Raw genomic sequence first — 25032 nt, 5'->3', positions numbered from 1 at the left:
TGGATGTGAAGTGGATGGAGGAGGACGACCTAGCAGATACTCCTCAGATTGTGGAACTTTACCTTGAAGCATTCGGTTTAGCATAGTCTACTCCGATAGAACCCCGATTTCAGCATGGGCGAATCTGGTGCAGCAGGTTTGCACAAGAGGGGAGTCACTCCGCTCCTTTGTTGACAGATTTCCCCGATATTTTGATATAGAGTTACTCATGTTTCTCTGGGTTTCAGGTATACTGCTGAGCTGACAGTATTCTGCTGTATGACTTTATGAACTAGAATTCCCGATAATGAAAATGATACTGATTGATTTGTACTTGACTTGTTTGAGTGCAGGAACTGAAAGACGAAATGACTGCAGCATTTCGGTCTCATAAATCTCTATAGACATGATTGCAATATGGATTAGTTAATCGGGCATCTGTGAGGTCCTGGCTGGATCTAGATGCGATTGCTAAATACGTTGCTGATTAATCATGGTCTGAGATTTGGAATGAATTTGAATATGATTTGTCATGTGATGTCCTGTGGTGTCTTGTGATGTGACTGTCGATTAGTACATGTGCTAGATGTGTTGTGCCTAGTGCGTCGGTACTAACACTCAGTGTCTACTAAGATAGTTTATGGCCTTTGTCTGTTTTACAGGCGTAATCGAGGGCGATTACAATTCTTTCAAGAGGGGGGTATGTCACAAACTGGTGACGTGGCTAACCCCAGACACACACAGAACCACTGAAATGCGCCGAAAAGGCTGACGTGGCAGTTGGTCAGCGAGAAAAGCGCCGAAAAATGCGATGACATGCTGACGTGGCAATGTACAGAAATCCGGAAATTGCGTTGGCTGATTTACGGCAACTTTTGGGATTGGATGCTTTAATTTTTGAAAGCTTTTGGGATAATTGCTTTTGAGGTTATAAGCTTTTGAGTTTAAGTGCTTTTGGGGCTCTGCTTTTGGGCATCCCTTGTACGTTTAAATAAGTGGGCAAGGCCTCACTTCTCAGAGCATATGGACGCAGAGTCTGAGAGTAAGCACCTACCCACTCTCTTGTACTTTGAACACAGATTAATACAAAAAGAAATACCGAAGGGGGCGCCAGTCTTTGGGGCCAATATCTCTAGGCACGGAACTACGCCGGGCCGTGTCGACTTCATTGTGAAGTGTGAACTGTTTTGAAGTGAATCTCTACTGTGTCGCGGTACAATCTTGCCTTGGGGTGTCCAAGTTTGTTACATTGTCGTGCTTGGTCTATGATCCCCAACCCTCCTTGAGAACAAGGTAAAGCGATGACCTACCTGGAGACTTTGTTCCAAGCCGACTGTGTGTCTCGCCTCGTCCACAAAAAGTTCCTAATCAACCTCTTGAGCTTGCTAGAGTTCAGATTTGTGTCCGGTGGTGGCTCCAGTATCTCCTAGGAGCAGATTAGGGAGTGGACGCTGTTTTATGGCTGTGCGTGGCGTATCTGAGGTAGATAATCTTTTCTTGGCGATGCACTCCACGATGTTCCCCAACCGATAGGCTCGCATGAGGTGGGACCCCTGTTCCTAGAGTTTCCCGTGGTCAAAGTCTCGAGTATTATGCAGTTTTGCTACTAAATGTGTCCCAAGTCACTTTTAGTAAGTTAACATATTTATTGTATTCATCCTCCCCCCCCCCCTTTGTACTTTTGGCATGTTGTATCAGTGCGGAGAGTTTTCGGTGTTTGGACACCCCTTCTCTCGGGGTGTACCTCCAAAGCTTTCATTCAGTTTTGTGAGGACATCAAACGAGAGCTTGCGAATACCGGGTCGCCCTCAGAGAATGGAGTTGAGGAGCGGAAGAATAGGACAGTGGTTGATATGGCTTGGACTATGCTTGAGCATCGAGACCTACTGAAGCCTTTATGGGCGGAGGCAATTGCGACGACAGTTCATACCATAAATTGATCTCTGAACTCCTGGTAGAAAGCACAATGTCTCTCATTTTTGGATATTTGGGAGCGTTGCACACATCCATGTACCAAAGGAGCAGAGGGGGAAGTTTATAACTCCAAGTCCAAGAGAATGTTTTTTTGTTGGCTACAATACTCTTTTTGAAGGATATTGACTTAATGATCCTGACAAGAAAGATTGTACTGAGCCATGATGTGTCTTCGACGAGTTTCTTCCTTCATAGGGAACTTCCGCTCCCAAATCTTCCACAAGGACCCTAGATTTACCGATACTTGGAGATCCAGATTATGATTTGCCTCTTGAGGTTGATGAACCCTCTTCTCCTCTTCCTGGCTCTCGGGCTACGGAGGACAATGCACCCATTGTAGATGATGCAGATGACAGTGGTTCTCGCCATAGTGCAGAGGCAGAGCCAAATGTATCGGTAGCTCCTCCCATGGGGAGGAAGTCAGACAAGTTATCAAAGTGGTTGTTGGAGACCTTGCGAGATGCAGTGACTTCAGATTTTCCACTAGATTGGCGTGATGCCGATACGGAACGACGCTCTCAGCAGCTTGGTTTGCTGAGGTAGATGGGACTTTACTACGTGTTAACTATGCTTTGATGTCAACAATGATCAAGGACGGGGATCCTTTGACAGTTGAGGAGGCGCTCTCACAACCAAAGTGGAAGTTGGCCATGCAGAATGAACTTGATTTCATCAAGAGGAATGCTGAGGTAGATGGGACTTTACTACAGGTGAACTACAACAATGATCAAGGACGGAGATCCTTTGACAATTGAGGAGGCGCTTTCACAACCAAAGTGGAAGTTGGCCATGCAGAATGAAGTTGATTCCATCAAGAGGAATGGGAGTTGGTTTCGTGGCCTGCCAAGCGGAAGGTGATTGGTGTCAAATGGGTCTACAAGACCAAGTACAAATCTGATGGTTCTTTGGACAAGCATAAGGCACGACTTGTTGCCAAGGGCTTCTCTTAGAGACATGGTGTGGACTATGACGAGACCTTTGTACCAATTGTGAGGATCGCGACCATTTGGATAGTTTTTGCCCTTGCTGCCTTTTTCGGGTGGCCCGTTTTCTAGATGGATGTATTTTCTTCTTTTCTCAACGGCGACTTAGAGGAGGAGGTGTATGTGGAGCAACCTCCAGGGTTCAAGGATCTATATATCAGAGACATGGTTTGTAGGTTGCTAAGGGCTTGAAGCAAGCCCCTCGAGCATAGTACAAGAAAATAAGACTCTTTCTTCTCGTGACAATCCTTTTGATGTTCTTCTGCAGGCCCAAATTTGTATATTTACAGTGATGTCGTCTGCACATGGTTTTGTGTGCCATGTGGACATGCTTCATTGACTTCGAGAGCCATTTTTCCACCTATGCTTAGATACTAGTGTCTAGAATCCTAGGAGGATTAGTACCGACAATTTTGTGAGCCTGCTCGCAAGACCTGCATGTTCGGACGAGTCCACTAGATTAGGTTTTCGAGTTTTGGAACCCTCTTGCATAAATGGTTTGTACATGCACTTTTGACAGATGTTATTACACTACGGTGGACGTGCATGTAGTTTTAGGTTGGAGGAATCCAACAAGCCATTCCTCATGTCAATCGGATTCCTGGATTGGCGGATGTGCAAGAGTTTCACCTAGAAACTTAGCCCTGTTCAAACTTGTTAATAAATCATTTTATGGATTTATTTTTAAGAATTTGACTGAGGTTTTGCCCTACCTAGACCTTAAGTGGTTTATAACCAATTATTTGGGCTATAAAGGGAGGGGAGCTCCTAGCGTTTTCAGCAAATTGCAGTAGCGCCCCAGGTCACCAACGTTTTACCCAGATCAGCCCTAGCGTTTTCTGCAGTAGATCAATTAGCGTTTTTGGACGGATCAGCTAGCGCTGGCTAAAATCAACAGATAAGCTGTAGTGTTTTCAGTTTTCAGCCACTCCCTTGCCGGAGACGTGCAAGATCTGCTAACGCTAGCCTCTTTGTTGCGTCCGGTACTTTGGCAGCCCATTGAGTCTCTCCTCGGCCATTCCCTCGCTGTATTGAGTGCTCCCTTGCTGCTTATCGTTGGCATCATCGAGATTTGCGTTTGCAGCCCTTCATTCCTCATTCCTCTCACATTTTTAGTGCTAACCAGCCCCATATCTACCCCTTGGTGGCCATCAGCAATCCCACATCGAGACGGATCCAAAGTTGCATCAAAACAGCCCCGGAGGTGCTTCATCTTGAAGAGTTACGGAGGCGACATTCCCCCTTCGACTCGGTAGAGTCTGCACTTGAGGTATTGCATGTGTGTACAGTCCATTTACGCAATCAAAAGCAAATACCACATCGGCAACGGTGTGGGGGGCCCTTGAGAGGGTTGGTTGGGATCCCATTGGGTGTCATTCTCCTCTTATCTCTCTCTATCTCTATACATCTCTCTCTCTCTCTCTCTCTCTCTCTCTCTCTCGACAGATATGCTCGATTAGCACTAGTCTTCGCAACAGCTGGCATTGCAGGGAGATAGATCATGTTGGTATGCAGAGATGGCATCTTGGTTTCAGTTACATGGCTTTAGTATGGACCGGCTACCCCCATTTCGATACTCTCTGGATGCACCCTCTATCTCCCTCACTAGGGCAGAGATTACCAGGCTCATCGGACAGGACTTGATTTAGTTGGATACGAAGAGGACATGGATACAACCTACACATGAGCTAAGTATGAAGATGACTTTCTATAGAGAGCATCTTCTCCAACTCATGGAGGATGGTTTTGTGATCAGACCAGGATACATGGATACTCATCTATCCCACGGGATACAATGTGCTATTGGTCAGATACGCACATCCTCACATTAGCTAGGGATCGAGATAGGCAGATTTAGAGGAGTGCCTGTTGAGTCCAAGATTTGTCAGGTGTGCCAAATAGAGCCAGAGACAGAGCTACATTACATATGTCACTGCCCAATATACTATGAGATACGAGGCCGCTTTCACTGTATATTCAAAGAGGATTTTGGGCAACTTTCTAGAGTCATGAGATACCAAGATCAGAGATGCCTCGGATTATACTTACTGGAGATTCGCAAACACAGAGAGGCCCTCTTGAAGAGGGGCACAAGGAGAGAGATCCAGCGACAACGGAAGATTAAAGGTTTCTTTGAGTCACAGACAGAGGAGTTCGAGCAACCCCCACAACATAACAACACCAGAGGCACCAGAGGCATACTGCTTGATTGGGCGATAGAGTTGGGGCGGTCCGTCGCCCACGGATGAGGGGGCCCTCTCGATATTGACGCAGATTGCGACAGAGGATCCATACCATATAGGCGCGACATAAAAGCCATCCCAGATATTGATGTATATGTATATGATGCCTCGACTGTCAGAGAGCTCCATTGTATCAGCTCACCCTTTGTATTTCCTATTCCCTTTGTATCAGCTATCACCCCACCCCTACCCACTATTTTCTTTTCAGTTCTTTGTACTTTCTGTATCAAGACCTGGTATTAGATTCACCACATGTAACCTTTTGCTCTCATAGGTCATTTTGGCCTTTTGAAGACGTTAATATTACATTTCATTTCATTTCATTTCTCTTTCATTCCCTCTCATTAGGGAAAGTAAAATGAACCGTCATTGAATTTCAAAGCAACCAAGGATTTGTGAAAGTGTAAAATCTAGATCTTCACCATTTCAATTCCGCTGCATCTAATATTGGTAATTTCTCTTTCATTCCCTCTCATTAGGGAAAGTAAAATGAACCGTCATTGAATTTCAAAGCAACCAAGGATTTGTGAAAGTGTAAAATCTAGATCTTCACCATTTCAATTCCACTGCATCTAATATTGGTATTAGAGATTTGTGATTTTGCACTAATCCACTAATCTTTGAATTTTCTTTTCTCTGTAGTGTTTGAGTGTGTGTTGTAGCGTTTCGCCCAAGGACGCTTCTCTCATTGAGGGAACTGTAGGACTTGCCATTGCGCGTAGGATTGTGCGCCTTGAGCGTAGGAAATGAAAACACTGTATACCGGGGGCTACAGTTGTGATGCCCTTGCAAGAGGGTACCACCTCGGCATAAAGAAATCCTAGCGTGGATATTTGCAGTCATAAATTCTTTGACATGACAGATCGCATCATTGAAGACATGCACTGGAAACATGAAGATGTTGATTGCGAGTATCAGGATTTGTTAGGGGCCTATGACGACAACGTAGTCACAATCTAGATCAGCTTATTAGCTTTGGAGTCTTGGCATTGTTTGCACAAACATTTCTTTCATCTGTTTGGAGGATTCCATCATTCCAGAAGAGGCATTGCATTGTCATTGATCTGTACGCATCGTTTGCAGCACATTGGGTCTACACCATCTGCATCTTCTTAGCAATCGATAGCCATCAATCCGGAGCTAAAGGGTTTCAATTGGAGGCAACCATCGCGGGAGTTCAGAGGCATTGTGAGCCTACATTCGCAGCCACATCCATTGTAAAGATGAGAGTTCATCAAGAGCTTCCATCATATGGCAATCTAGTCGAAGCCTTAAGAGGAACCTCTATCTTTGAGGAGTTATTTGACGGTTTCATGAGACATCATATATAGGACTTGCCATGGTTTGTGGGCATTCCAAAGGACATATCCATCTTCATTTCCCATTCGGCATTGCTCTCGCCAATCTTCCTGCGTAAGGGCAGCATAGGTTGGCCAGTAACCTTCGTGGGCATCGGCGTTTGCATATCTAGCCATTCGCGACTATCCATCTGGTTTGCAGTTTGGTTCACACCATCTGAGCTGGGGCAGCAAAGGCCGACAGGGTAACCAACAAGGGAATCATTGATCCAGGAGCTAGTCCATTGGTTGCGAGTATATGTATCATCACCATCCCTGTCTTTTGGACATTTCCACTCTCTACACATCTCTACCTCTCTCTCTCATTCCCTCTTTTCAGGGAAGTAAAAGGAACCATCATTCAAGTTAAAAGCAATCATTAACGCAAGGAAAGAAGTAAGGATTTGTGGAAGTGTAAAGTCTAGATCTTCACCATTTCAATTCCGCTGCACTTGACAAGTGAGGGAGGATTGGCGACTTGTTATCCTCTATGTGAACGATCTTTGGATTATAGGTAGCCATATTGAGCACATCTGCAATACTATGGAGACCCTGGCCAAGGAGTTTGAGATGAGAGATCTTGGCTTGCTTTATTACTTTCGTGCTTTGGAGATATGGCAGATAGAGGGGGGCATCTTTTTCTCTTAGGAGCGCTGTATCCAAGAGTTGTTGGAAGCATTTGGTATGACTGAGCAGATGCTACAAAGTATCAAAAACTGGTATTGGGTTCTCAACACCCGTTTTGATGTGAGTTTCTTGGTGGGACTCAGTTCTTTTATGCAGAGACCTGCCAAGTCACATTTGGAGTAGGATCTTCGGACTTGTGGTATATAAAGGCAATCAAGTCATTAGGCATTCACTATGTGGCTGGACGCCGCTGGAGGTACAGACTTCAAGAACATTCTACGAAGATTGAGTGATTAAGATTGTGGTGGAGATTCAAATGGACGACGATCGACTACAGGTTACACCTTTTCTTTTGGCTCAGGAGCAGTTTCATGGAGCAACAAGAAACAGCGGATAGTTGCCTTATCCTCCACAGAGGCAGTATACAGGGTTGTTTGCAGTGCTACATGTGAGTCAATGTGGTTACGAAGGCTACTTTTGGAGATTGGATTTCCCAAGCAGACGACTCAGAAAACCAGAGTTGTATAGCCATTGTGAGGAACCCGGTGTTTCATGCCCGGATCAAGCATATAGAGATACAATACCATTTTGTTTGTGAGAACTTAGAAGACCAAGGATGGTTCTATTCGACTAGAGTATATGCTGATGTCAAATAACCTTGCTGATATCTTCACCAAACCTCTTCCACAGGCGACATTATCCTCTCATGCGAGCTCCCTTGGACTTGTTTCCCTTGAGGAGTTGAGAGGGGGCGTTAGAGTTCAGATTTGTGTCCGGTGGTGGCTCTAGTATCTCCTAGGAGCAGATTAGGGAGTGAGGGCAGTTTTGTGGCTATGCTCGGCCGTATCTGAGGTAGACGGCGATGCACTCGGCACTGTGTTGCCCACCCGGTAGGTTGACACGAGGCGGGAACCTTGCTTCTAGGGTTTCCTGGGGTCAGGGTATCGAGTGTTTTGCAGTTCTGCTACTAAATATGTGTCCCGGGTCACTTTTAGTGAGCTTATATATTTATTAGCATTTATTGACCATTTTCAAGATCATGGGGTTTTTATGCTGGGTCAGGCAATTTGCCTATTTCCCTATATACGCAGGCCTCCCCCTTGTACTTTTGGCATGTTGTATTAGTGAGTAGAGCTTCCAGCGTTTGGCACATCCTCTCTCTAGCGTTTGTGTGTGCGGCCTCTCTCTCTCTCTCTAGTGTTTTTTGCTGGGCATCATCTCTCTCTCTCTCTCTCTCTCTCTCTCTCTCTCTCTCTCTCTCTCTCTCTCTCTCGTCCCCAACGTTTTTGCCAGTGATCTCTCTCTCCCTCTCTAGCGTCCATTTCTCCTCTGCTTTGAGCCTCTACGTGCACACATGCACTTGCAGATTGCTACCCGTGCCCTTTTGGTGGGCGGTACTTGATTGGATGTTGTCTACGAGGAGATTTGTTGCGATAGATCCAAGATCCATTGGCTACGCCCTCTCGAGAGGAGGTTTGCTCGTAGTTGCTGACGAAATCATCGCCTGATTCACCCTTTTCCGTTGCACCTTTGACATAGATGGCTAATACAAGAGCTGTGGAAAATCCAGCAAGACATGATGTACCACATTGTAGCCAACAACACCTGGTTGGCCACCACAACCCTACCAGCAAGAGAAAGCCGTGCTGAGCTCCAATGGAGCAATTTCCTCCTGATGGAAAGGAGGAGAGGAACAATTTGCTGCTCTGGTGATAGATCCAAACCAACCTGACAACCTAAGTAGCATACTGGTGTCCCTAGGGCGATCCACCTAAAACCCTCTCCTTTGCGACCAATCAGGCGTGGAAGCACGACAACTCAAAAAGCCATTGTCTCCCGCCAGTCGATCAGTGCTCCAGACGCACTACAAAACACCTGAAGAGACCTCCCGATCCTAGAGAAACATGCTTGAGTCATCAGCAAACTCAGTGTCCAAAAGCTCCTCGCCCCAAATAGGTAGTTGTAGACCATGCAAGCCAACCTCGTGCGAGGTCAAACATGTGTTCATCTCCTTTGTATAGAAGAGGAATAGGAAGAGGGCAGCCCTGTTGAACCGATTGTGTGAGCATGAAGCGTTCTCCTCTTCCCCTTGCCAACAACACCAGACTGTATGCACGTCTGTAGAGAGATGACACTCCCCTAATCCTTGCATCCTCATCCGGCGCATATTGCCCTCAAGGAAACCCAGTCAATATTGTCATACGCCTTCTCAAAGTCGAGGAGTACCACAAGATCCTGTCCTCGGAGGCGTGCCAGGGCAGTCGCCTCCCAAAAGGTAAAAACGTCAAGGATGTTGCGCTCCTTCACAAAGCCCGTTTGTGTCTCATGTATAATGCTCTCAAGTAGTGGTTGAATTCTCAAACTTAGAGCCTCTATTAAGATTTTGTAGGCTAAGTTGAGAATGGTGATGGGTCGCCACTGGCGAATCTTGTCTAAGGAACCTCCCTCACTCATGTTGTCTGGCATCTCCACAGCGTGCAGAATGTGCTAGTAAGCATATTATGCTGAACGGCTTTATGAAAAGATGTACATTGAAATGGGAATTCCAAAAATGAGCTTGTTACATGTGCTCTCATGTGTGTATTGTTTGAGTACGTGTCGAAAAGATGAAAGGATTGCAACATTTTATCTATTTCACATGACAGGTGATGTGAATGTGATAGTAATGAGATTTAGTAGATCAAGACTTTTGTGAAAAGATAAGCACGGTGTGGATGCGACTCAGATGTGATTGCTAAATAGAGATGTTGATGTGAATGTTCGGTGAGTGTCGTCTTTGTGCAAGTGCTGGTTGTCAGTAGTCTGGTGCATGGGTACATAGAGTCAGTGTTTACCGAGCTAGTTTTTTGTCGTGTCTGTTTTGCTGACGTAATTGAGAGCGATCACTCTTCTTTCAAGAGGGGGGTACGTCACAAGTTAGTGACGTTGTAGAGTTCCTAGGGGGGCTAGGGATTAAAAACTCTAACCCTCAACAGCTTTGAAGTCTTCGGCCGAGGGGCCTAAACTGTAAAAAAAAAGCAAAAAAAAAAGAATTTGCACAAATTGCTGACATGGCAGAATCGTACGGATTTGCCCGCAAAACGCGAAAGCTAGGATCTTATGCTGACTTTTGGCTCCTGCAGCTTTTGGAGCATTAGTTTTTCATGTGTATGCTTTTAGGATGAGTCCCCCAACTATTGTATCTGTTGTGAAGCAATAAAGAAATAAATACCAGAAGGAGTGCCAAATGGTGGGGCCAATGTATCTGGAAGGGGAACTCTGCCACTTCGTGTCGACTCTCCTCTTCTCTCTTTTTTTTCAACTCCTATTGTTGCAGTTTCTCACATGTGGTGCTATTGATTTCTCGCCAAGCCTGTTAAACATTTGGATTTCTGTGGGCATATTGCAAATCTTCTAGGTGGTTCCTCTATTGTCACCTTGAGTATTGATTTTATGTTGTGAACTGGATATTGATTGCATAGTTGAGTGGGTATATTCTCTTCAACCCAAGTGGAAAGGACAAAGTTTTGACCGAAGATTTTAAGGAAGCGAGTTATAATAGTGGGAGTACATGTGTTCTTCCTGTTTTAATGGAATTAGGCATATTGTATTGGATTGTTCCTACAGATTTTGATCTTGGGTTGAGTCAATTATTACCGTAGAGCATACTCTTGAGGATACTTCTCTTTCAGATGGGGGCTTCCATGATATTATCTTCAGTTGACTAGTAGCATTCCATTTAGGAGTACCATACATGCTGTCTTCTAGTCCTTGGCTTCCTTGCCCCCTTCTTGCGGCTTTTGGATGGTGTGCTTTAGCCCACAATGCAATTAGTATCATGGCAGATGTTTTCTTGACCATATAGTGGTTGCTTGGTCTTTTGGATTTGTGGTGTGACGGCTGCTCTCCCCAGTGCATCCAAGCAATAGTTCCTATGTTTTGTCTTCCAGATTGATCCTACCATTAAGGGCACACCTACTTCCTCTATCCCTAGACTTGCATGGAGTTTTATTCAAGTGCCTAGTGGTCCTTCTTGGACTAGGAACTAGTTATAGTTAGCTCGAGCATTCTTTACAATGGGGAGACGGTCTTTTCGATTCTCCTAGATTTGGTTCCAGGTTCCACATGTATATTTTTTTCGGAGTCACCTACCTTAGGGAATTCGGGTGCATAGCCTAGAGATTGTTGGAGAGGTGGCAATTATCCATGGTCCGGACTTGGGTGTAGGGTCCATCGATCTTGCTATATGAGGTGCAATCTCAATATTATTAATGTGTACTTTTTTGCTTGATGTATGTTCCCGATTCATTTTGAGAGTGGGGTGATATGTGTCCTGGACAAGGCAGGATCAACAACAGTTTTCACTCATAGTTTTGATGGAGTTATTTCAGATGTAATTTGCAGTTCATTCATGACATATGGCGGTTGGTGCAGTTCTTTGGTTCTTCGTCACGAAACAATCATTTTTCAATAGCCTCGGTCGTCATTTTTGGACTTCCTATAGAGGTTTGGAGATGTGACTGGAGGTGCAGATTTCTGACTCCTTTGAGGATGGAGCATCTGTGAGTTGGGAAATGATCCGGATACCTGTAGTTTATGCCTTTATCCTCAGTTTTGATGCTATCTCTTGGAGTGGCCAGCAACAATACTTTTTGTAGATGTTGGTTGTGTGACGGTTGAGTTGAGGAGACTCTTGCTAGAGCTGGATTCTTCCCCAACGGACAACATTTTACTTATCATAAGTCTTTTGGGGGTAGCGGTTGGATGGTAAATGGCCACATACCTTGGAATTTGTTGCAGATATCCTTGTCCATGAAACCCTCACCTTACAATTGCAGATTGCTTAGTCCAGCTCCCTGGGCCGTTTTTCTTTCTAGGTGTTGAGAGGGCGTGTTAAGAGTTAGGCGATCTCTCTGGATTCGTCAAGTCGGTCGCGATATCTTCTAAGGACAAGTGATAGGGAGTGAGGGTTGTTTTGTGGTTGTGTCCAGCCAAAGAGGTAGTTTTCGCATGCTAGTTAGGTCCTCTCTAGCCATGTGTAGCTCATGGTTTTGGTTCTCCTTGCAGCCATGTAGGATCCTCCAGGTCCAAAGGATTTTTCCCCTGCCTATGTTGACACGAAAAAGCGGGCATCATAGATCAAATCAGGTGTTTAAGCTTCCAGATGTTTGAGCTTCTTGATGTTTGCCAACGTCTCTTATTTTATATGTATGCTTGTAGTTGAAAGCATTGAAATTTCGAAGTGACTCCTCATGTTGTAATAAGTAGGCGAATTTCTATCTTGTTAATTCTTTCTATCTTTTGTGGTGCATATGCCCTATCAACTACCTTGTTTTTTGCTAATTGTTTCTATTTAATGCTCTTTTAGTGCTAGGATTTATCATGGCTGAGTCTGCCCTGCATCTCTAGAGTTATGACAGATACTTAGTACGTAGATCTTTGTATTGATGTATGCTCGTGTGCATATATTAGTACCTAGTTCTACATTCACAATTGGGCACTTGCAACGTTAGTGGGGATGTCGTAGTATTTGATCAATACTATGCATGATGGAGTTGATGGTTATATAGTCTTGTGGATGGCTATCATGAGTCTGTACCTTGCATTTTCCTTTAAAGGTGAATCTGGGCTTATCCTAGATGAAGCCCAGATTCATCTAGGTATATTTTTTGGTCGTATAGCGGACATTCAGACTTTACACTTGTGAAGTTTTCATTCGAGTTACGACCAATTGATATTTTGTTAATTCTTTCTATCATCTGTGGTGCATATGCCCTATCAACTACCTTGTGTTTGTGCTAATTTTCCCTATTTAATGTTGTTTTAGTGCTAGTTTTCCCTATTTAATGTTGTTTTAGTGCTAGGCTTCATTATGGCTGAGTCTTCCTTGTATCTCTAGAGTCATGACAGAACTCAGTACGTAGATCTTTGTATTGATGTAGGCTCCTATGTGTGGTTGTGTGGGAGCATATATTAGTACCTAGTTCTACGCCCACTATTGGGCATTGACAATGCTAGTGGGGATGTAGTATTTAGTCAATACTATACATGATGGAGCTGATGGTTATCTTGTCTTGGGATGATTACCATGAGTCTATGTCTTGCACTTTCCTTTAAAAGTTGAATCTGGGCTTATCCTGGATTCATCTAGGTATATATATTAGGTTTAGAGCTATACAAGGAGTGAAGAGATCATGAGAAGCAAAAGCTAGTATTTAATACGGGTCTTTTGAGGTAATAGTATGTTATCTTCAAAACTGGCTAGAATTTAGGGTCACTTATGTTTCAACGAGTCCATTCTAAACACACTTCAAACATATATTCATACCTGTCGGCGTATGGGTATGCTTCCCATATGTTTCAATCTATGGCAGGCATTTTTTATCCTTGGTTTGTTCTACTTTGCTGCTATCACATTGACTTTGATAAATGTATGATGCTTCTTATACACATTTTTGTGCTTTGAAACGGCTGATGCTGTATTTAGCAATCTGTTTTGTGATTCTTAAAGGTCTCAGAAAGTCATCCTCATAAATTCCCACTTCTCTGATTAATGACTACTCGACTGTTACAGAAAACAGCACAGAGGCTTTCAGCATCAGAGGAAGCACGCATAGTTGTAGATCAATGTCTAAGTGCCTTCCTTTCAACATTTTCGAAGGTATGTTGTGCAAGATACGCTATTTAGTTTTGTGTTTAACAAAATCTTATGTTCTTTCTATGTAGCGGGTGGGTTTTCCTGTTATTGCTAAGTTTGAACAGTTACAAACCATTTCATGTGTATATGACTCTTTTGTTAAGTGTGTGTATCGTCACTCGTGTCCACATGCATTGGGAGAAAATATTTAGATTGGTGCTTAAACTCTTCATCTTATCATACACGTTTCAAGTTTGAGCATCGTGTTAATCTATCGCAGAATGCTTCATTCAATAATTCATTTTGTCGCAGTTTCATATTAGTCCATCCTTCTTTGTTGCTGTAAGATTATGGATTTTAAAACTTGGACATTAGGACTTTTCGTTTGTTCCACATTCTGGATGATTATGGCATAAATGCAATTTTCTCATTAATAATAGGTGAATTTCATCCAAGGAAATTATCTACTTATTTTGATCATTTCTTTTGTTTTTCAGTCAACTCATTTGAAGAAAAAATTCCAATATGCTTGTAATCAATTCTGCAAGAAATTCTTTCATTGACAAGTGTTTATGTCTCTCTGGATAGTGTATATACTGTGCATATGGTTCTTTCTTTGACCCTAGTCATAGTCTATCAGTTCGGACTTTTTGAGCTCATGAAGGCATGCGTTTTTATACTACCTGATGAATTAAAGGAGTATCATGGAAACTAGCGAACTCATGATCGGGTTTTCATTGTCATGTGGACAACAGAAATTTGAAGGCTTCCCCTATACTTCGTATGTTGATTATGCAGCAGATGAGGATGGAAGCCTGATTCTTTCGGTCAGCAGTTTAGCCCCACATAGAAAGGTTTGATAGTTTTTTCAGACACAAGTTTGAATATGTATCCTACTTTTGCAATGAGTATTTTACCTTGAAATGTTGAGTGTTTATGTTACCATGAGAATGACAGGACGTTAGAGCTTTGCTGCTCAATTTTTAATTGACTCTGACTTTGTCATAATTCATGTGCATTTGAAAGTGAGATTTTGACACTCTTGTTCGATCATCTGTATGACCATATTCTAGCTCAGATGATCTTCGGGTCTCTGAAATTTAACTTTGTTCTAGTTCATTTTCAGCTCATAACTCATCTAGCGAACAAATTATTGCAATTCTTTTGTGTGTCCTTTTTTGTTAGTTTGAACCTTGAAGTTTTTTTTTTTCCGAGAAAAAGATCCTTCTATTAGTTACTGAAACTGCCCATGGGGCTACAACCACCTCTTCAAGAGAGGGCTACAACAACCATGGAGGGAGACTCTCCTAATGAAAAAACCAGCATATGTACAATGGGGCTAAATCAAGAAATGGGGGGAGGGAAAAGCCACATAGGTGGTCGGTAGTGCCATCGGAGTACACCCTGGACCATGGTGTAGAAAGGCCCAGGACGCCAGAGTCAAAGGAAAGCCTCTCTGTGCTCCCGCATGCGGTCGGAGCTGCCCTGTAGTCCCTCGAGCTGTCCTCTGAGAGTGTGGATCAGCTCTAGCCACAAATCGCGAACAGTCTCTGCTGGTGGCACAGGGCGAGCCTCAAAGATGCGGAAGCAACGGGCCCGCCAGATGAACCAGAGTGTCAGGCCACTGATGAGCTCCCAACACTCCTCTCTCTCACTGCACCACTCCTGTGGAGTAAGCTCTGTAGCAGGCTGGAGTGTAGGTCGCCCCTCCTGCATCACTATCATCCTGTTGGTGGAAGATAACTCAAACTGAAGTGCCGTGTCCGTGAGGGTGGACCAAGCCGCTGCTCCCCGAGTGTACTGACGAGCCGTGGAGAGAGCAGGCATCAACCGAAGAACTCGTAGCCACACCTGCTGGGCCGGGGGGCAGTCCCAAAGACAATGACGCTGACTCTCCACAAGATGGTCACAAGCTGCACATGCGGTCGAGAGACCACTATGCACTAACCAGCTCCCAACTGCTGTAGCTCTGTGTGCAACCAGCCACTGAAACAAGGTGACTCGCCTCGGCTGTCTGGAGTCCCACAACCTCTTCCAGAAGGCTGCCAAGAACTCAGCTGTGAGACCCTGAACCTTGAAGTTTTTAGGATTCAAGATATTGACATACCTTCTCCAAGACATGGTAAGTGAATTTTAGTCAAAAAAGCGTCTGACCATGTATTTTGCCTTATCAGATGAGCACTTGGATGAGTGTACATAACATGCAAATTGACGGATTATCCCCCTTTAAAAACAGCTGAGATTGCCCAATAATCAGGCTCAGCTGATTGGAACTGAACCGAGTAATTAGAGCAGACATTTCGAAATGGGATATAGGGAGGACTTGGATCAGATCCCTTTTTCATGATTTGGAGCTGAACTGAGTAATTAGAGCAGACGTTTTGAAAGGGGATATAGGGAGGACTTGGATCAGATTCCTTTTTCATGAGGATGGCACATTACTAGAGTCAAATTTTTCAGCTTTCCACATATGGCTTCATCAACGAGATCCATCAGCCAGCCTAGTTATATGGATGCCCACCTATCACGTGGATTGCGCACAGCTATTTGTCAGATCTGTAGCTAATCAAAGCAGCTATGGATAGAGATAGGTAGATGGAGGGTGTAGAGGCTAAGGAGCATTACATTTGAAGATGTACTGTGTACTATGTTATTTGAGGAAAATACGATTGCGTGTGAGAGGGAGTGAGAGGCGTAGGAGCATTACATGTGAAGCTATATGGTGTAATGTGTCATTTGAGGGAGAGACCATTGCGTGTTTCAAGAGGGTGTAGGGCCACTAGGACGAGTCATGCAGTTTGAGACCAGGGATGTTTGGGATTCCTTCCGTTGGAATTTCAGAAACGTTCGATACATTTTGTCGGAATGTCGATCATAGCAACCTAGCCCATCCAGGTGTAGCAATATTCATCATCGGCATATGCGTGAGCATGAGCACGATTGGTGACACCATGCCAGCTTCATTGACATCAGCAGGGATACATCATCCAAGGAATTTCTGCTTTCAAAGGTGTCACCCTTGATAGAGTAGTGACGCTCAGCCGAGCAAGGCGCTTGTCGTAAGACGGGCACCACGTGCCAATGGAAAAGAACAAACTTTTAGCACTTCAACAACATCTGAAACTGAAAGAGAGAGAGAGAGAGCACACGCGACACGGAGTGGCGGAATTCTGTACATTTGCTGCTTTTGCTTCTTCACTTGGGGTTTAGGCCCCTCGGCCGGGATCTGCCAGTCGGCTCCGTTCTTCAGTGGCTTGACACGTCAGAAATTTGTGACATCCTCCCTTCTTGAAAGAAAGTAATCGCCCACAATTACAGCATATCTGCAAAACAACTTAAGTTGGCTCAAAAATTTCCGAGGGACAATCCGTTTTTTTTTTGTTAAGGAGTTGGCTTCTCCTTTCGTCTATATCGGAACTCTTGATATTCTGGCATAGTAAAATAAGCCATCACACCCAGACCGCAGTGATCTTCTACGGGTGTCTTGATGCACTAAAATTACGTACCCAGGCAATCTCATCCAGCTAGGAATATTTAGTGGTTGGTACATCACAATGCAACACAAATGCTCACATATGCATGCTACAAGACATAGAAGCCTAAAGTCACGGATGAACACTCCCCCCGCAAATAACCATCCAGGTCCAAGCCATGAGCTGTTCAACGACTCCCTCATCACTCCTCCGGCAAATAACCTAAAAAGGTTCGAGCCATGAGATATGGAGGCCTTTTACAACCAAACGCCCCATAGACCGTAGCCCGCGTCGTTTGGAGGTGCTGGGAGTAACGACTGCTTAGACTTCTTAATACTCCCCCCGTAAATAACCATCCAGGTCCGGGCCATGAGTAAAAACAACACTTTTAAATCATCCAATACTCCCTTCGCAAGTAACCACGCGTCTGGGCCATGAGTATGAACAAGCATTCTCAAACATCATTTCTCACTACTCTATCCGAGAGTAAAAATCACCAATCATTCAGACCAGTATTAAAACCAGAGTCAGACAATTCAAATCGGCACCAAGATAGGTTTAAAACAGATACCATTCATTTCAAACAAATTTTCAAACAAATTTTCAAACAATACTTTCTCAAACAGAGTGGCGGAATTCCGTACATCTACTGCTTCTGCTTCTTCACTTAGGGTTTAGGCCCCTCGGCTGGGATTTGCCAGTCGGGGCCATACTAATGTCATGCTTTGGAGAGGTTAGTGTAGAGCTTGCTAGAGAGAGACCGTTGCACAATACAATAGGGTATATCACAAATGATAAAGGTTACATTTATTCAACAGAATGTGCCTCTATATAGGCTTATACAAATAGATAGCCTTTTGACACATGAGCACAAGATGTGGCTGCTTATGCATAAGTACAAGTGGTTGTGCTTTTTACAAAGGTTATAAGAGGTTCTTCACATGGCTTGACACACGAGGTGGAAGGGGTTGTTCACACAAGAGATGCAACAAAACCTCGTATCCCAACAATCCTCCTCTATGTGGGTTTTTATTGCATATCACTCACACCATTGTAGGGTTAAGATGTAGAGTTATGGTGGGTAGGTTAGTGTGCCATTCATGCTAATGGCATGCTTTGGAGAAGTTAGTGTAGAGCTTTGATACCAGTAGTTGTAGGGTTAAGGTGGATAGGTTAGTGTGCCATTCATGCTAATGGCATGTTTTGGAGAGGTTAGTGTAGAGCTTGCTAGAGAGAGATTGTTGCATAATACAATAGGGTATATTGTAAATGATAAAGGTTACGTTTATTCAACAGAATGTGCCTCTATATAGGCTTATACAAATAGACAGCCTTTTGACACATGAGCACAAGATGTGGTTGCCTATGCACAAATACAAGTGGTTGTGCTTTTCACAAAGGTTGTAAGAGGTTCTTCACATGGCTTGACACATGAGGTGGAAGGGGTTGTTCATACAACAGATGCAACAAAACCTCGCATCCCAACAATCCTCCCCTATGTGGGTTTTTGTTGCATATCACTCAAACAAGGTTCTTTCTGAGAGGGTTTTGTAGACCTCGACTCGAGAGCCAAGATCTGTTCTTCGTGATTGATGGAATCTACAATGAGGTTAGCTTCACTAGAAAAAACATCAACTAACCCATCATCCTTGTGAACAATCACATTGTGATCATACAAATCATCATGCTTATGAAAAATCACATCTTGATCATGCAAATCATTATGCTTGTCATTGTCATTCAAATCATCATGCTTATCATTGTCATTCAAATCATCATACTCATCATTATCATTCAATTCATCATGCGCATAATCATGCAAATCATGTGTGTCATGCTGAGGAGAAGAAGAGACTGAGAGAGTCTCCTTTTCCCGAATCTCTTGTATTTGTGCCTGCACTTGAGAAAAGAGTCGCAACAACTCTTGCATTCTTGCTTTGTTCTCGCGATCAAATTTTGCTTTTCTTTCTTCGCGCTCACGTGCTATGGCTGCCATTCTGTCTTCGTATTTACGCTCTATGGCTGCCATTATTTCGTCGCTTTCTAACTTCCTGTCCATCATTATCTTGTCGAAAGCCTCCATAGGAGATAGTGCAATCCTTGGCGTAGATGGGGAAGGGGGAGGGTCGAAAAAACCTCCTGGTGGGGAAAACTCTTCTTCGCCACTCCCATGCTCACCACCTCCATGCGAAGTATCCATTCCGCTTTGGATGATGACCATCCACTGAAGTCTTGGGTTCTTAAGTTTACGAGGAACCTGGGTTCTTGTGGGTCTTGGGTCTTGGGTTCTTGAGGGTCTTGGTTCTTGGGTTCTTTTTTCGCTTGCAATCTGTGTTAGAGAAGGATCTTCTCTTACCTGAGCACTTCTCTTTCCCGCGGGCGCACCCCGCACCCCATGGCGGCCTTGTGCTCACACCAAGGTTTCTTTTTCCTACCTCACGTCGATTGGCCGGCCGCTAAGTGCACTGTCCGCTCTCAATGGGTGAAAAGAGAAACAAGGGGAGGCTGTTCAAGCCCTTCTTTTTTGGGTTTCCAGTCACTCTTCAAAAACAGGATTAGGAATCGACACGCCCAAGAGGACTTGGGTTATGTGCGACCGCAACAAGCAAAAAAAATTTCTGTGGTTCTCGTGGTTCTTTCCTTGAGTGATACAGAACACTGCCAAAGCTCTGATACCAATGTAAGGTGCAACGGAAGTGAATGTTGAACGTTGCTCAAGATGAGTGCTCCAAACTGTGCTCAAGGTTCCTTTTTACTTACGGAAGGGAGAGCCTTCCGTTCCTTTAGTGAGAGAGTGCAATGGACACAAACAAAGTTTTGATCAAGGAAAAGAAATTTGCGAGGAAGGACTCGGTGTCCAAGATAGAAGGGTAGAGGCTAAGGTCTTTGTTGGGGAAGACTCTAGGTTGCCACGCCCTAAGACTGGACATTGTCTTCCAAAGTTGAGAGCATCGGCTCTCAGGGATTTAGAGTGAGAAACAGACGTTCCTGAGAAAAATTGGCTTCCAAGGCCATTTTATAACAAAATGTGTGGGAATTGTGCCTCACCTTTTTGTTCATGTGCTTGTAAAGACTTCTCCCCAATAACTAAACATACTTTCCAAGGGGGGGTGGACCAGCCCATCTTTTGGTCCCCAGTACAGTGTCGATCTTCTTTCTACCTCTCTTTATCTCTCTATTTCAGTTTGGCTTCTATTTTAGTGATGAAATCTATTTTATCTAAGTCTATATAATATTGTTATGCGCTCCTGTTTGTGACATCAAATTAGGTTGAATGCATTTTCTAGCAACTGAGACAGAAATCATGACTGGCTGCTTTGTGAGGTTTGTGCTTACAGGTGGTCCTAGTAGCTAGAGGATCCCTCCTTTTTATTTCCACCTTTTATCATTATCTTCATCCTTTCTTCCCCTCTTATTACCTATTTTGAAGGGACTCAGATATGCCATGATTGCTATGGTTTGTCCTTCCACCACATTCTTGCCTTTCTCTTTAGCTCCTTTTGATCTGCTCTCTCAACATGAATTGAATGTTGATGGAATACTTTTGCAGCCTCTTTGATTCAACGGGCAATCCTGGACTTCTATTTCTGGTGTGGTGGTTGTGTTAAAATTTCTTCACCACTAATGGCTGGGCAGTATTGTGTCTGGTTGAAAAGTGATAAATTTATTTGTTCTTATTCTTTTGTTAAAGGGCTAAAAGCCATTCGAGCGCCGAGGTTTGATCCTAAAGTTAACTGAAGTTCTTTCTCATGTGCAATGTAGTTTGCAATTAGATTACTTAGCCCATTGAATTTGTGCAACCATGTCAACACATTTTAAGAAGAGCTCCCATTCAATGAGAATGGGTATAGAAATTTGTCCAAAGATTTCTATTAGAGAGTGATGAGTAAAAATAGTTTCTGAGATGTAAGAATTTTCTCCTTACACATGTGTCTTATGTCCATTCACCTTCATGCTTACATAAGCCATAGTCATTTCCATACATTTTCCATACGCATACGGGTATGGTAGCTAGCCTGGGCTGATGAACCGTATGCGACATTTTATTACATAGGTCCCCAGTTGAGAAATTTTGTTCGCTGCTGCTGCGCTCCCCCCTCCCTCTCAATTCCTCAGACTCGCTAGGTGAGATTTGCTCCATGTTTTCGCCTTCATTTGCATTAGCAGACACACAGATAGAAGCTCCTGCTCCGCCTCAAAGGGATTCAGATGAAGTCCCCTCGTCCTACCTCGCCGAGCCCACCATCCGACTTGCTTTGTCGCCAGCAGAGCAAGCGAGCCTTGCAACAGAGGTGGAGCGCCTTCACGCCACCTCTGTTATTTGCAAGATCATTGGTAGTCAACCTAGCAGAGGTGAGGTGCGCGACCCGAGAGATGGCAGCCAAGGTCATTTCGATGAGCCCGCTGGCCATCCGAGCGGTCAGGGCTCGTCTCAGACAGTGGCGCTGTGATTTCTTCAGATGTTCTTGCCAAGGAAGCAGATTTGCCTATCTCTGTTTGTTTCCTCGGCCTGAGGAGATAATACCTCCCGCTTCTTTCCAGGATTGGTTCCGAGATCGGGACAGTCTTGGAGACCCCATGCGTGGTAGCTTTAGTTGCTGCCAAGGTTGCAGGTATACCCACTGTACACGTTCTAGTTCAAGACACCCACTCTCTCCCGAAGGTAGTTCTCCTACCTAGGGCGAGTGGTGGGTGGCTCCGCCAAAGGGTGTAGTATTCGGGACTCCCAAATCAGTGTTTCATTTGTAGACAGATGGGCCATATAGCGAAGGCTTGTCCTCACAGGAGATCTTGACCCGCACATAGGTTGGACCTCTTCAAAGCCCAATGACCAGCCAATTGATAGCTGGTAGCAGGTGCACGGCCGTCGTCGACAAGGATGTGCTCGTCACCCCCCCCCCCCCGGGTGGCGGACCTCCAAAAATTCTAGCAGCATTGGGTTCCTACAAGGAACCGTTTTGACCCTCTGCAAACAGGATTCCCCTGAGGAGCATCCCTCCACCTCAGCTTCACCGCTGCCACTTCCTCCTCCCCTCTACCTTCCAACTCCATCTCCCCCCCCCCCCCCGCCAAATTGCCCCCGCTGAGCCCTCAGCATCGTCACCTGAGTTGTCCTGTACTTCTCCTCTGACACAGGGGATTGGACACTCCTCCGCAGCTCGTCGTTCTCTTGGTAGTGCTTTCGCTACAAGCCAAATGGCTCGGGAGGGGCAGCCCTACCCAAGGACGCCACTTTTGGCATAGGTCTCTCCTTTTGCGTCAGTCTCTCGCGGGGTGACCAATTTTGACTTTCGACGATTTCTTTGACTACAGCTTTACCCGATCCCTTGGTGACGCATCTTCCGACCTCGAAAGAAGGCGAGGTTGGTTGTTATAATAGCATGAGTCTTCTCTCATTGATCCCACGAGGATCGTCTCATGGAATGTACAGGGTTTAGGTCGACCCCAGTTTCTGCGCTAGAGGGGTCGTCTACGTCAGGAGCTTCAGAGATGCCTCGTGGGTGGTATGATTGACATACTTATGCTACAGGAGCATCACCCTTGTGAGAGCTGTATTCGGCCTTGTGTCCAGATCTTGCGTGGTCGCTATGAGACCTTTTGGTCAGTTGCTTTTGGGCTTGGAGGCATTCAGGGAGGTGTATGTATGACTATTGCAGTAGTCGGCCATTGTGGGCGGAGGTATTATTGTGCCAGGCAGGGCCCAATGGATCACTATGCAGGTTCAAGGTAGCCTTATGGGCTTCTTCAACGTCTATGCGCCTAGCCATGTGAGTGCACGAGCTGAGTTTGGGCACATATTGTTGAGTCCTTGCCTCATTCAGAGTAGTGGTGTGCTGGGGGGGACTTCAACATGCCTCGGACAAGATTGGAGGCAGCCGTGCTATGGTTCACGGGGCTGAGTTGACAGCTTGGGAGCGTCCATGTATGACCTCCAAGATTTCAGATGTATGGCAGCATGCAGGTTTTGTTCGCCCCTCAGACAACCTCTCTTTCTCTAGGTCTGACCGTAGGGTAGGGGGCGTGAATCTATCTAGGATAGATCGCTTTCACTCTAGTGATCACATTTGTGACATGGGAGGATCAATTTGCATTTTGGGCGGGACTACTTTTTCCGATCATGCGCCAATGATTCTCACTATGTCAGACAGAGAGTTTAGTGGCAGTGTCATACTACGTATCCCAGAGAGGATTCTACTTGAAAGCAGGTTGTGGCACTTTGGATGGAGAGTTTGGACACACAGGATACCCCTGCTGCTAGAGTGGCCACTGGTCTTGCGGAGATTAATCGTTTCTTCCTTCATGGGCTGCAACTCTCTTTATTGCGATCAAGGAGGAGGAGAGGCGGCTGCGATGGGGCATTGCTTCTTTGCAGCAGATGCAGGAGTGTCATCCTGGTAGCCCTTGGATGGAGGAGCTGATGCAACAGGGTCGACAGGAGCTGATTACCATTGAGGAGCAGGGCCACGAGTTTGCTTTCACCGTCAGGCATCTTAGTGGACCCAGGTGGGAGACAGCGTTACTGGCAAGTTTTTTGAGACTGTGGGTTCTCGACAGGGTGCACTGGTGTTGAGGAGGCCCGATGGGTCAGTTGCTACTGAGCTTGAGGATATGCGTGCAGTTGCTACTGACTTTTATCGTGAACTGCTTTCAACCGAGCCACAGTCTGAGCGTCCAGATGCATGCAGAGAGCAGGTGCGGGCACAGATGCCTTGCTTAGTCACTGAGGAGATTTGCTAGAGGCTTGAGGTGCCTCTCCAGCCAGAGGAGTTTCACGAGGCCTTCATGGCACTTCCACGGGGTAGCTGCTCAGGGGAGGATGGTTTGATTCCTAGTTTCTTCTTGGAGTGTTGGGAGATGCTTGGTCTTGACCTTTGTAGCGCTTATCAACACATTTTATATACTGGTGAGACGTCGGACAATATGAGCGAGGGCTTGATCTTTCTTATCCCCAAGGAGGGAGGATCATTGGACGAGATTTGGGACGAGATTCGGCAGTGGTGTCCCATCACCATTCTCAACTCAGCAGCAAAGGCTGTGAGTTTGAGGGTCATCATTATACATGAGACACAAACAGTCTTTGTCAGGGAGCGCAGTATCCTTGACAACTTCTTCACTTTCTGGGAGGCGACTGCCTCTCCACGCCTCAGAGGCGAGGATCTTGGTACTACTCGATTTTGAGAAGGCGTATGAGAGAGTTTACTGGGATTTTCTTGAGGGCACTCTACAACGGATGGGGTTTTCAGATGGAATGTTAGCTCTCTACATGTGTGCTCACAATCAGGTGCTTTTGACAGGAGGAAGAGGGGACTGTTTCATGCTCATGCGGTCGCCTAGACATGGCTGCCCTCTTGTCCCCTTCTTATTTCTCTTCTATGCTGAGGCGATAAGCAGATTATTGACTTCATAGGAGGTTGGTCTGCGAGGACTGTAGTTGCCTATTAGGGGAGAGGAGCTCTTGGACGTTGAGTTTGCAAACGACTCAGTTTGCAGACGACGCATATATTTGGAGGGCCGGGAGGCCAACTTGCATAAGTGTGAGCATTGAGCAGGCTCTAGAGGTTTTCAGATGGAATGTTAGCTCTCTACATGTGTGCTCACAGTCAGGTGCTTTTGACAGGAGGAAGAGGGGACTGTTTCATGCTCATGCGGTCGCCTAGACATGGCTGCCCTCTTGTCCCCTTCTTATTTCTCTTCTATGTTGAGGCGATAAGCAGATTTTTGACTTCATAGGAGGTTGGTCTGCGAGGACTGTAGTTGCCTATTAGGGGAGCTCTTGGACGTTGAGTTTGCAAACGACTC

The 25032-nt window shown here is 45.1% G+C and overlaps 1 protein-coding gene across 1 annotated transcript in view; it reads left to right on the top strand.

The window, feature by feature from the left end:
• Positions 1-25032, top strand: part of LOC147458814 (FMN binding protein) — a 109739-nt gene that overhangs the window by 23094 nt on the left and 61613 nt on the right. Inside the window, exons 3-4 of the mRNA XM_086510248.1 lie at positions 13697-13783; positions 14515-14613. Coding sequence (XP_086366374.1) covers positions 13697-13783; positions 14515-14613 — 186 coding nt within the window. The remainder of the gene's footprint in view (positions 1-13696; positions 13784-14514; positions 14614-25032) is intronic.

Source organism: Adiantum capillus-veneris, chromosome 4 (assembly GCF_014529385.1).
Source record: "Adiantum capillus-veneris isolate H3 chromosome 4, ASM1452938v2, whole genome shotgun sequence".
Classification (NCBI taxonomy): Eukaryota; Viridiplantae; Streptophyta; class Polypodiopsida; order Polypodiales; family Pteridaceae; genus Adiantum; species Adiantum capillus-veneris.
This window is presented reverse-complemented; position numbering and strand designations above follow the sequence as displayed.